Source organism: Echeneis naucrates, chromosome 7 (genome assembly GCF_900963305.1).
Source record: "Echeneis naucrates chromosome 7, fEcheNa1.1, whole genome shotgun sequence".
In the NCBI taxonomy this organism is placed as follows: Eukaryota; Metazoa; Chordata; class Actinopteri; order Carangiformes; family Echeneidae; genus Echeneis; species Echeneis naucrates.
In genome coordinates, this window is record NC_042517.1 from 15462774 (window position 1) to 15476723 (window position 13950).

At 42.3% G+C, this 13950-nt stretch overlaps 1 protein-coding gene across 2 annotated transcripts in view; it reads left to right on the forward strand.

The window, feature by feature from the left end:
* Positions 1-13950, forward strand: part of LOC115046143 (cadherin-4-like) — a 226126-nt gene that overhangs the window by 193019 nt on the left and 19157 nt on the right. For both annotated transcript variants that reach the window (XM_029506308.1, XM_029506309.1), the window contains exons 9-10: positions 2445-2582; positions 9684-9869. In XM_029506308.1, the coding sequence (XP_029362168.1) occupies positions 2445-2582; positions 9684-9869 (324 nt within the window). The remainder of the gene's footprint in view (positions 1-2444; positions 2583-9683; positions 9870-13950) is intronic.

The window sequence follows — 13950 nt, forward strand, 5'->3', positions numbered from 1 at the left end:
TTGTTCTGTCGTGTTTCCCAGCTTGATTTGGACCCTATTTAAACCTGCTACCAGCATGCAATCTGTACTTGAAGCTCTTATATGAATGAGGAGAGCTGCATTTTAATGCATAGAGCTGTTTTAATGAGCTGATGCAGTTGTCAACAGCAGCAGCAACTTTAATTGTAGCATAAATAATGTTTATAATTCATCAAACAGTTAATAATGAAACAACTCAATTAATTTAATGAACTTGATAAACATTGAATAGTTAATCACTCAACATCATAAAGAAAATAATAATTGCAGCCTTTAATTCAGTGTGTTGATGCAGTCAGAATTCATACAAGTGGATGAGTAAGCCAGACCACATCTGTGCTTGCATTGCACTCCATCAGTTGTAAATGCCGTCTGTAGAGACCGGCCATATTATTATGATGAACGTTTGCATTAAACAAGGCGAAAGCCCACCCAAGTCTGCATTTTCCTCTCTCTACCAAGTCTGGCAGACAACCCTACTACCTTGGCAGAGGAACAAGTAAAGCCCGCGGAGCAGCAACACTTCACTTGAGCGGGAAACGTTCTTGTTGATAAATCCGTCAGCTGCATCGGCCTAATTTGCACTTTGAGATCCAATCAGAGTGAGGGCAGAATCAGGATAAGTGGAATGCTTTTTATTGTGAGACCCACAAACCGATGAAACGGCCCTTAGAAGACGTGAGGACCAGCCAAACTGTCCCCACCCTCCAAACAGTCTCAAGATCTAAAACCAGATTGGCTCTTAGGAAGACAGGTGTACAAGAGTGCTCAGCTGTACATGAACACAAATATATGCATGTTTTTCTCAACACTGCGTGCTCTTACAAAAATGTCCTCTTATCTCGGGCACTTGGAATGTGCTTTACAAATACTTACTTGTATTTTCTTGTATTTTTTTTTTTTTTTTTACAGAGAAAATAAACAGCCTAACTTTTGCAGGAGAAAAGTCTGAGCTCCCACACTGTACAGAAGCTTCATAGAGTGAAGATGCTGCACATTATACTGCAGTACTTCCCTGGTCCACTTTCAGTCGGCACTTTGAAAAAGTTTATCTGTCTCCTTTCCTTTCTTTGGCTGGGGTGTCGAGAGTGTTGGGTGCTGAGAGAGAGAAAACACAAAACACAAGCATCTATTTTTGGTAGTCCTGCTCCCTTGTGCTTCATCTGCCTCCTACTGTCTCGTACTGTCTCTCCTCTCTTCTTTTACTTATGAAATGTCTTTTTTCCTCTCTTTTATAAACTCCCACACAGATTCTCTTCTGAAGGTTTCCATTGGTCTGTAGTGGACCTAAAAAAAAAAAAAAATTAAAATAAAAAAAAAAAAGCTTGTTGACAGTAACAGACCTCAGTCCTCCAGAGGAACCTGGGTATGCTGTGGTGTTGTTGCAATGCTGAGAGGTTCAGAAGAGCTCTACATAATTACTCCCTTGTCTAATTAGTGAGTGTGTTGTGTACAGGCTATACACAGGCTGATGGGACAGTCAGGCAAGCACTGCTTCTAAACAAGCTACGAAAAAAACCAAAAAAGAAAGAAGTGTGTGTGTGTGTGTGCGCGCACGCGTGTGCGAGTGTGCTTACGCGTGTACGTGGATATTAATGAGGATGTGTGTATGTGTTGGAGGTTGGAGTTCAGCATCTTGTCTCGCATCAAGATGAGAGGAACTGAGGGGAGCTGTCTAATCCTCCTGATGTGGTGCGTCCTGGCCTAATTGGGATATTTACTCGGTAATTAGCAGGTGAGAAAGACACTGGGAATGTAATTGGGACGAGCCACATTATCCAGACTGTCGGCTCCTGGGCTCCATCCTTCCTACAGCCCATTAACTGCACCCTGGGACAGAAGAAGAGACATAGGCATGCCGGTAAAGAGAGGGAGGCGCGGAGGGAAAGGGGAAGAGGAACGAAGCGGCCTCACTAGGAGCACACAGACACTCCCAAGTACAAAAATATAAATAGAGAGCCATATTTCAGATTTCAGTGAAGTGACACTCTGTCATTTTAAAAGATGAAATGGCATTTATCATTCTCTCCTATCATTTCTTCAAAGATAGTCTATTAATCTTTGTCAGTGGGAACATTGTCTTCACATCTGTCCATCAGGGGCCTTGAGTAAGTGATGTCTTTGATGACACACCCTGGGGGAGGCTTCACAGTGCAGCCTTTGCAGATGGTATGAAGTCTGGATATGTTCCGCTGAGGAGGTTTCAACTCAGTCGAGTAAAAGACTTCACCCTTGCAATTCTGTGTTTCTAATGAAACCACGGACAGTGACTGTGGAACAGTACAGGCTCAGCTTTTTTTTTTTTTTTTTCCCCCCTCTGGGAGTCACAGTGTGTGGCTGCTGCTGTAGACTCGAATAGGAGAGCTTTTTTAAACACGAATAACCGCATTCTCCTGTTTTCACTGTTCACTGTCTTCTGTCAACAGAAAGTGTCCCAGTATACCATCATCGTGCAGGCCACAGACATGGAGGGCAACCTGAACTTTGGCCTTTCCAACACAGCCACAGCCATCATCACTGTTACGGACATCAACGACAACCCTCCCATGCTGACCTCCAAAACGGTGAGTTGCTACAAATAAGGAAGTGGGGGAAAGGGTGTTTTGGTTCCGGGAAGAGGATGGTGATGATTAATGTGTTGGTGAAAAAATAAATTAAGCAAAAGGGCAGAGAGAGAAAGACATTAAAGATGAGATAGAAGGGACAATGAAGAGGAGGGAACAATGGGATGAGTAAAGGATACAGGAAATGGCTGGTTTAACAGTGTGTTATGTTGCGACACAGGAAGAATTACACAAGGACAGCGAGGGAGGGTTATGAAGTGCAAAAGACGCGTATTCATTTCCTTGTGGAGGATGCGCATACACAGACGCGCAGACACAATGAAAAACGAATCCATATCATTGGCTTTCATCAGCAAGAAAAACCAAGCCAGCAAATTGTTAATGAGCGTTGTTGTGATTGTGATATTTAGAATGATTATTACATTACAGAAGGCCATTATCAAGAGTGAGGTAAAAATGTTAAAGCCCACTGTCACTAATGTACGCCATGTATCATGTCACTGCTTGTGATATTCAGCAACACTGTCAAATTAGCAAAGTGGGAAATTTTGTCTTGTTAAAAAGTTCATCTCACTTTGTCCCACTTCTCTTTGGTTGATATGTGGGCACAACACCTGAAACGTTAGCAGTATTTCTCACTGACTGGCGTCTCACAAGTCTAATTTCTATTTATATTCTGTCAAAGGTAGCATTTGTTCTTGGCAGTGAAGATGGTCAGAAAGTGGAGTCACAGCATTTGAGTTCTAGTGTCCTGTTTCGAAAAAAACCTTCCCAAGTGTCAGTATGGCTTCAAGTGTCAGAATTATTCACTGTGTGTGATTTCCTATCAGTCAGATGAGAGCGCAGCCCTGTTGGAGGGATAAGGTGCTTAGCTCTGCAACTGTGAGGAAAGCAGCTGAAGCCGTATCAGCACTACAGTAGATTTGGCTCTTTGAGGTAGAAGTAGCGGCGTTAGCGTTAGCACTTGCCCTGGGGGCTATTAAGACTCTTATAATGATGAGTTAGCAATGGCGGTAAAGCATGTGTCAGCCATAGAGCTCATCAAAGAGCCGTTACATCACACCCAGCAGCAAATGTACAAAGAGGGGGCAGAGGAATAAAAGGGATAAGACACCAAGGAGATGATGAGCAAAAAGACAACAAAGAGTTAGAGGAGTTGATGACTGGACCACCACCAGCCTTCAGACAAAAAAATAAAAGATAAAAAAAAAAATAAGGTGACGGGGAGAAAGGGATTATTTAGTCACAGGAACTATATTCTACAGCGGCAGTGATAAAACCTAGACAGCCGCGCGGTAAATCAAAGGTCCTTCCTGACTCGGCATCCCCCCTTGCATTCAGATTTCCTACTGAAGGCAGTGTATTGACGATAGTGGCCGGTAATGGATTGATCCTCAGTGTCTGTATTCCGCCGTGTTTAAGTGCATTTCCATCACCACATCATGGATATTGATGATAAATTTTATTGGAGGTTTAGGAGCCACGATGAGCAAAGCACTTTTACCCACGCCGTTCATAAATCACACATTTCAACATAAAAGCCATTTTGTTGAGAATGCAGGCCATTATGCAAATATTTAGTGTTCGCAATAAACCCCATAGATCTTTCAACGTGTCCCAGAAATATAAAGTTTGGGGAATTGGTCTTTAATGTCGATGATTAATATTTCATCATGCCTATCAGAGGCTGGCCTATTTTTCAGAGGCAAAGGGTGGTGTGTTTGTATGTATATGTGTAGGCTCTGTGCGCCTATTCGGGGCTGCATGTATGCTTAGCGTTCTTTCAGTGCTGCAGATAGATGAAATAAGCAGAAAGTTATTTATCTCATTTGTTTACGGGTACAGTGGACTGCAGCAATGACTGTATCTTACATTGTTTGGAATGGTTCACAGTAATGTGGAGCGACAGTCGTGCAACCAGGGGACGGATTTTCTGCTGTGCTCTGTTGCCCTCCTTCCTCTACGCTCCTCTCAATGTTCCTATGATGAAGCTTCCTGTCACTTCTCCTCACTCTCCCCTCACCTCCCTTTGCCTGCTTTAGTCTCTCCCCCTTGCCAAAACAGTGACAGGAAGGTGAGGGTGTTGGCAAGAAGTGTTTTGTCAAGAGCTGTGAGAATGTCAGCTGCGCTTTGTGCCAGTCCCAATCACAAGAGCCCACCCCTTTTCTGTAGTCCATCAGTCAGGGCCAAGTTACAGTATCACAGGTAAAAAAATAAATAAATAAATAAACTGACCGCAGAGAGTCTGAGCCTTTTCTGGAAAATGCTATCATCATACAACACTTCACTGTTTAAATTGTTCCTGTAGTACATAGAATCAAAGCTGTATTCATCATTAAAGGAAAGAAAGGGAAGGAGCCCCGAGGTTGTTTTTTTTTTTAAGTGAGATCAATATCTTCTGTGTTAAATCTCACAAATGTTCCATCACAATCCGTTTATTAACAATAACCCAACCAAACATCTTAGTCGGGGTATCAAGAAACTGCTTAAAAAGGTTAGTTTCATTTGAAATTCCACTTTGAAAGTTTACTCTTAGATGTAACATAAAATGCTATAGTATGTTATATACATAATCTTGTGCAGTTTGCAGTTTTCTCTTTCAATTTAACAATTGGGAGTTAATTAGCTAAATGGTTGTAATGACGATGTAGAGTTTTACGTGCAAGGGTTTTAAAATTGCTGTGCCATGTAAGAGTGCCTATGGGAATAATATGTAAGACTTTTACTGCCTGAGGTTTGAAATGCCTGATGTCATCCCCTTCCAAATCCCCCAGTTTGTAAAGAGATAACAAGAAATGAAATCTTACACATGGCTATTGATAATAACAGCTGCACTGGACCCTTCAAAGTCTCTCATCCTATCTGGTTAACACTTTGCCTTAGTTGTTACTATATACTGAGAAAGAAGATGCTCACAGGCCCTCAGGAGCTCAAGAGCCATCTCAAGTTTTATTTTATTGAATTGGCACTGGGGAGTTCCTGAACCAAACCACCGTAATAAACCACACAAGCACATACACATACTCACTCTGACACAAACATACCGCAGCATGTCTACTTATCCACTGCAGCCAGTGCATCAGGACCACCCGGACTTGTCTGTTGTCTTAAGAATGTCATTGAGTCTCTGAACAGCTCTCCTGATGCAGCCCCCTAATCTGCCTCGCTTTTTTCGGCTGTTTGCTGGGTGATGTGAGGGTTGCCATGCAGGGTATTATGGTCTGTTGGAGTGTTTGGTTTGGGGCTTTGCTCTTTGATATCCTATACTCACATAAGCGGCTCAGTGACTCTTCCATGCCCGTTACCCGTGGCGACACGGTGACTGTGCGATGTTACATGCCTGTTGCTCCGAGGTGAGGTGAAGGCATGCCAACGTGTTCACCTATTGACCCCATGTGATTGGTTAGTTGAACGTTGTTCGTGCATGTGGGACTGTGGTTGATTGCTTGCTGTTGTTGGGTTCGTCTTCGTTGTCTTTCTCCCCGTGGCCGATATGGCTTTGATCAATCCCCAGCATAACAGACACATGACAGACAGCAGCTCACTCCTCGTCAGGCTTATCAGGACAAAGCACATGTGTTTGTACAGCACAAGGACAACTAAGAGCTACTCATACACACTCAGACAGCTGTTTTAACCCTCCCCACTGCTGGCTCCTTTTTTTCTCCCCCTTTGTCACTCTAGCTTTCAAAGGAATGAAATGGTATTGCTCATAAAGGATGGCTACCAGACAGGCAGAGAACAGAAAGAGGCTGAAAACTGAAATTGCACCAGTGCCCCTGTTTAGATGTGATTACCATTGTGGCGTTGTTTCTCAGAGGTGGCAAAAGTGACTTTATTAAAGTTACTTTGACTGACAAGCCGCTCTGGGAAAAAAAAAAGACTAGGTCAAAATCAAATACATTGCAGGAACATGTATGGCCTATGTGCAAAAATTAGGACTTAGTTCAGAACCTCTCTGGAACTATTGTAAAGCACTGACATCATTGCATCATATTTGCATTCTGCCTAGTGTCAGATGGTTTGAGCTATTTATTTGTTTGCGTCTCTTTTCCTCTCTGTGCTCACACATAAAATATTTTAATATAGCTGAATTCCCAGGAAAGCTGTTATCATTTCCATTTTTTTTTTTTCCTGTTTCTGTTGTGACAAAACGGAACAAGTTTGTAAAAGTGACTGAAACGCAGCCTATTAAGACATGCTAACAGGTTCACTTCCAAGCTGCTGCTCTGTTACTGAAATCCTGATTATATAATGGTATCATACAACAAATTCACTGAACGCACAGATTGAACACAAAGACTGGGGCGTGATTGCACCAAGTATTAGTGAAATAATCACTCAGAGAGCAAGTTAGAGGCAATAGAATAGCTTTCTTAGTTTGTCCTTTACAGACACCATATTCCCTCAGAATGTGTTCAGTGCCTTTATTTACCTCAACTAGCTGCATTTACCCCCATTTGGAATGGATGGGTGGATAAATGATGGATGGATGGATGGATGGACGGATGGATGATGGATAGATGGATAGATAACTGGTCATTCCCCCAAAGTCAAATTCATCCACTAATGTAAAAAATGATGGAGAGTTTATCTGACTCCCAGTAACAACCTAAGCTCTTGGTTGACGCCCATCATCATGCTTGAAAAGAGTCTGATAAATGTGCTAATTTGCCCAACACTACAGGCTGCAAATGTAAGGATAGTGCTAATGGTGGATCACTCACTCCGTCCCTCACAGAGGTGGACAGAGTACACAACTTCACTTCTTGAGTAAAAGTCAAATATTACTCCAATACAAGTAAAAGTGGCTTCGTCAAGATATTACTTAAGTTAAAGTACAAAAGTATTTGCTTTAAAAATTACCTAAGTGAAAGTATAAAAACAATATACCTAAGTAAATACAGGAAAGGAAAGTAGCTGTATTGTCATCATACAATACAATGATGCGATTCTGCTACAGACATGATTATAGCTCAAAAATGCCTTCAGTTAAAGAGGCCCTACAAGAACCGGTCTCTGGAGCGATCGGGTCTGGTCTCTAGTCTCTGGAGGGGTTTGGTCTATTCCGGGCCTGGAGGCTCCAGCTCCGGTCCTGGAGGGCCACTGTCCTGCATTTTTTAGACGTTTCCTGATCCAACACACCTGATTCAAATGACACATCCAGGACCAGATTTGGAGCCCTCTGGTCGTCTGTACAAAACATATTTTATGTGGACACAGTAAACAGTCTCAAACTCCGGGAGGTCTGTAGGGGGTCCGGTCTCTGCTGTGTGTTGCCTCGTGTTGCTTTCTCTGCTATTCACCTTGGTTAATAGACTGACCTGTGTGCTACATGTCTAGTTCCTCCTCTGCCTCTTTTTATGATTGTACTTCTTGTCATAGATGCAGGATGACGGAAAAAATGGAGGCAAGAATTAGTCAGTTAGAGTTGCGGCTCAGCACTTTAGCTAGCTCAGCTTATGCTAGTGTAGGTAGCTACTAGCTTGGCTCGTTGACGCTGGTAACCATGGTAACTAGCAGTCCAGGCTAATTTGGCACACAGAGGAGAGCCGGAGTAGCTGAACACATGGACCGGCTTTTTTGCAGCTCTTTTATTCCTTCAACATCACAACACGGTACTTTTATCAGTTTCATCACACTGACTATACTTACGCTTATACATTACGCGTACACACAACATGGGTACGTGCTGACTACGTCACACATTACCCACAATCCCACCTGCTTAAAGGGGAATGCTCAGGCCGGTCACACTGCAGCGGCCACGGGACAAGTGAGCGAGAGACTCAGGACAGAAGACCTGCAGTCGGATCCCCTACAGTGGAGCTGTGTGGACTTTAACCAGCTGTTTTAGCACATCTCATGTGCCACAAGTATCAACATACATTTCAGTATAGCTTCCCATTGCTGAGCCTATTTTGTGTTTGTAAACCGTTCATCACCTAATCTCCACAAAAACGCTGTGTGTCTGTCATGTTGGGAAGTAGCATGGTGTAGTGGTTAGCAGACAGCCAATTGGTGAAGAGAGACTGGGCTACAGCAAGGAAACGCAGATAATAGTAGACCAGAAAAGAGACCAGAGCGGACCAGAGAGACGCGGTTCGATTTCCGGTGCGGGCAGCCAAACATGGCTAGGTTAATTGGTTACGAGTAATGGACTGGGCTAATGCAACATACAGCGCCCCCCCTCAGGACCTAAACCAGACCGGACCGGACCAGACTAGATCAGATTAGACCAGAGAATTTAGACCTGGAAAAAAACAGAACCCACTGAGATGACTTGTTTATGGAGGAAACCCAGAGCATGTAGCGTGTAAGGCAGAGGAATTTATTTAACTTGTTGGCGTTATTTCCGCACAAAGACATATACCACACATTTAGAAGAAGTACTCCACCCCCTCAGATACAACAACACACACAAGGACCGGGACATTACTCGTTGTTAGTGTTTTGTTTTTTTTTTTTGTGCAGAAAGAGAGACGTGTATTCAGCTGTGAGTGATGAGGAGTTGGACCGTGTTGTAAGTGATGTCCACAGAAGACATCCAAACTCCGGGTACAAGCTAATGCGTGCTCATCTCAATGCAAGCGGTGTGTGTTTCAGGTAATAATACGGCCTCGATGTATAATGTAGAATGAGCCGATCATTATGGAGAAGTAATCCAGGTAGGATGAGGATTATACATCGTGGCTACATTCTTACCTGGAACACGCACAGAGGAGTGTGTGTTATAAAAAAATAAATTACAATTAAAAACAATGAATGGGTAATGCTAGACTAGTGCAGAAGTAGCTAGTAACTAGAGCATCAATAGAAGTCTGGTGGAGTAAAAAGTACAATATTTGTTCTTCAAATGTAGTGAAGTGAAAGTAAAAGTATCCCCCCAAAATAATACTGAAGTAAAGTACAGATACTCAAAAACTGTACTTAAGTACAACACTCAAATAAAGTTTGTTACTGTCCCCCCCCCCCGGTCCCTCATTTATTGACATTAATGAATAAGCAAAGTAAAAAGAGAGATTTGCACTCACACGATACACAGAGCCAGACATTTCACTGCAACACACCACAAGCTAACATTTTACTTCATTTCTGCAGTTTACCGCAGAGGTCCCAGAGAATCGAGTGGACGTCGTGCTGACGAATCTGACGGTGATAGACGCTGACCAACCGCACTCACCAAACTGGAACGCCATTTACAGGATCATCAGCGGAGACCCGTCTGGGCACTTCACCATTCGCACTGACCCCATCACCAACGACGGCATGGTCACCGTGGTTAAGGTAAGACCTGGATAAATCACAACAGTTTTTTAAGAAACATTGTTTCTTTTCGTGCTAAATGTTAGATCCCCACGGAGTGGGGACTGCTGGGTTAAATACAGGCAGGCCTGGGTCTTTGTTTTTCATTTGCTCCTCTATGTTGAAATTGGGGATTGGAGGCCACCATGACCTTCAGACAAACAGCTCACGCACTAACTCACAGACTTAAACACAATGGCTAGCAAGGCAGCTGGAGCAAATTAGTTATTGATTTCTCAATTACAAAGGCAACGTTTTTTATACTCTCATAATCTCAGCCGCTGTGGTAAATGATAGCAACAACAAAGCTATGTCTTGTAACAACCTTCTACATTAGTGTTTAACCTCTTGAATACAGGGTGTCCTGAGACAATTTAGGAAAACACACAGAAAGTAGAGAGTAGAAAATCTTCATCATAAATATGATGAAAAACTCTTAAAAATATATTACCTTCACTCCACTGTATGTAAATGAAAAGGCTGGATAGCCTTTGGGATTTGTGTTTGTGTGTTCGTCCATGAGTGGCACACAGTGAATGTGATTATCTTGTTGCAAGAGTTTTGTGGAAATAACTTGTTTATTTTTTTGACCCTGATGACCCATGGGTACTGTCCTCATGTAGCTGGCTCCAACAAATCTCATCTCACATCCTACAATAGCGTTTAAAAAATAGCAATAACACCTCCCCATAATTCCCACGGCACCCTGAGCAATGAGCATTGGCATTTTGTTTCTCTTCATTATCTCTAGATGACTAGCTTTTCTAATCCATTCCTCTCGCTCCCAGATGTAAAAGTCAGCAGGCAGCCGGGTAGCCGTAAGCCTCTGTTGAAACCCGTGGGAGGCTATCAGGATATCAAAAATAAGAGACAGGACACCCCCTGGGAAGTAGAGAAATAGACTGTCTCAACTAGTAAACAAAGAGGCTCAAGCTTGCACCAGGGAAAAGGAGCCAGAATGGTTCACAACAGACGTCATACCATCAGTAAACTGAAGAAGCCCAAAGAATGTGCCACCTTGTTGCTGCTTTGTTTTGTTTTGTTTTTTTCCCCAAACCAAGGTATTGAAATGCACTGACATCCCAATATGCTGCAAATCTCCCACAAGGGACTTCAGCTCCTTTGTAAACAAGGTCTGAGGTTTTAACACGTTACACATTTATGCTGCTCTCTGAGGAGTTTATTAGACATACTTTCATTTTGCCGCGTGATAATAAAGCCGGTAGACAAACAAGCATGTCTGAAAACACACAAACAGACCCGCACAGTTCAAATGAGTCATTACGCTATGTAAATCCAAGCTTATAATGAACACTGAAGATGACAGGGGAAGTGGAGTGAAGTGAGGCAAAGACGCATTTCCAAAGATTGACAGACACAAATCGCAGAGAGCATACATCACTAAACAAGCTGGTGGTGGCGCGGGTGGAGGTGAGAAGGTGCAGTCCAGTGGAACAAATAAGTTAAAAGGGAAGGGGGAACAAGTGAAGTGATACAGAGGAGCTGGAAAATCTGATGGCTCATGGGCAAAAGATGGAAGCGATGTTATTGACCCCTCACCCCTCTGGCTTCCCTCAGGGTAATGTGTGTGCCTGTGTACACGCGTGTGTGTGTGTGTGTGTGTTTTAGTTAGCCTACAGCTATCCTCTAGACCTCCCTGTGCTCTGAATACCGCTGGCTGTAGATCAAAGAGCCTTGAGCGTGGTTAGCCTGCAAATAGGTTTCCAGTGCACCATGGGGTCACACACAGATACACACCCGTGCGCTTACATTGACTTGACTTACTTACATTTATTTACACAGACGTATCCACACCAGTGCCCTTGTCAAACAAGCTGCAGATGAAGGATGCTTTTTATTTATTTATTTATTTATTTTTTATCAGAGCTGTGCTGCCACACTGTCCGCTGATTAGACTGAGGCAATGCAACATACAGATGTGTTCAAAGTCATTGACATCACAATCTAATACGGCACAGCTTAGCCTTGTGGCAGTAATCAGCATCCTCCTATTTATAAAATGTGCCAGTAATACCTACAAGCAGCACGTTTATTCTCTCTTCTTTTTTTTCTTTTTTTTTTTTTCCTTGCTTCCTGTTGTTATTTGAACCTGATCGTGTTGTCTTCATTAGGAGAATACAGAGCTGTCACTCTAGTTCAGGATCAGCTGGCAAAGCCCCCTGTAGAGTACACATAAACACACATACTCACTCAAAAGGCAGAGCCGTGACAGAAACCTAAGATAAGTATAAGCCCTGTTGCCTCTTCTCAGTATGTGCATGTGTGTGTTCAGGCACAGAGTGGCTAATCTGGAGGACCCCCCCAGTGGGCTGGAGCGGTCGTTGGGCCACAAAGACCATTGACTGAGTCGTGAAAAACAAAAATAGCTCATGCAGGCTGTCACGTTGAGGTTCTCTGACGAACACTGCGTGTACGTTTGCGACTTTCATTCAAAATTAACTTTACAACAGCTTTGAGCATCTCTTCACCACCAAACTGCGGTCTGTTCACTAACGGGAAGTTAAACTAAAATTTGTGTTTGAAAAGCTCAGAGAAGTTACGATCCAGAAAAATCCAAGTAGCTTCAGTTTTGCATCTAGCAGCAGTAACTCTACAGACACCAGACAGGAGGAGCAGCGCAACAGAGCCGGTTCATAGATCCTAGCAAATCCACTATAAGCACCAGTCAAATTACTGGATGCGTTGTAGGCAAGACACAACAACAGAGCCAAGAGTGTTGGCATGTCCCTGGGTGTGTGTCCAGCAGAACAGGGTACCAGTCGATAGAGCATCTGTTATCTTTCTTTATCATCAACAAGGTTCAACAGTTATTCCCCAGTCATGAGTGAAAAACTAATATTAACAAGGATTTTAATATAATTTGCATTATATTCACAGTACATTTATTCTGGTTTGCCCATTGAGAGTAATAATAAGGCTACAGTGGACAACTCAAGTCCTTTTCAAATCCTCTTTCCCCATTTATTTCCCGGTTTCAGATCGCAGGTTGGGTTGAAAACCGTCAATACAAAGCAAAAGAAATTGAAAATAAACAATTTTACATTACATTTCAGCAAACTTTTAACTCAAGATAACTGTGCATGATGAATAAACAAAACGTTTCCACTCCACACATACCAACAATGTCTCCTTCAGGCTACCTTCAAATTGAAGCAGGATCCTTTTTCCAACCAGATGATAGCAGACCCGTGTTCTTCCTTCATTTATTGTCCATTTGAAACAGACCTGCGTTTTTGTTTTGTTTTGTTTTCTTTTGTTGTTGTTGTTGTTGTGTTGTTGTCGTCGTTGCCGTTCTTTGGTTTTTGGGTTTTTCACCTGGTTTCACCAGAAACTTGGGTGTGAATCGCTGCAGCTTAGTGCTGCCCTCTTCAGTGATATGCGTGAACTCCTGACTTGTCACAACAATGATAATGCTAATGATAATATTTATAATCATGATGAGATCAAGTTTTTTTTGTTAAGTAGTAATTTCGCACAAAAATATGAAAATAATATTTCATCTGTTTCCCAAATGAAGAAGTGCCTTAAGATTACATCTACAGGAGAATGTACTACAAATAATCCAGCGTTCTTTTTGTTAATGGAATGCAAACACCTTTGTTTCATTATTTCTCAAATTATCACTGTTTGTTTATCTCACAGGAAGTGTTCATAGTTTGAAAATTAATGAAGCAAAATATTTGTTTAGCTGGCACAACTGCACACCAATGATACACAACCAAATGAGTCACCACTGTGGAGTAATTTGAGTGTTGTTGGGGTGCTGAGGAATATGTTTGAAATCCAAAGCAGTACACGATTGCATTTTTGTATACATTAACACCCTTTTTATATTCCAAAGAAGGACAACCTACCAATGCAATGTAACTTTACTTTTGTGTAGTGAATGCACCCGTACCTCAAATTATGTTTGAATTTTTTGCTTTTGAAAGACTGGCTTGTTTATTTTTTATAACGGTTTTCTATTTGTGTAGAAAAAAAATTAAAGTTTTGAGGTATTGCATTTTTCTCGTGAATGTAATGGCAGTATTTTGGGGCCTCC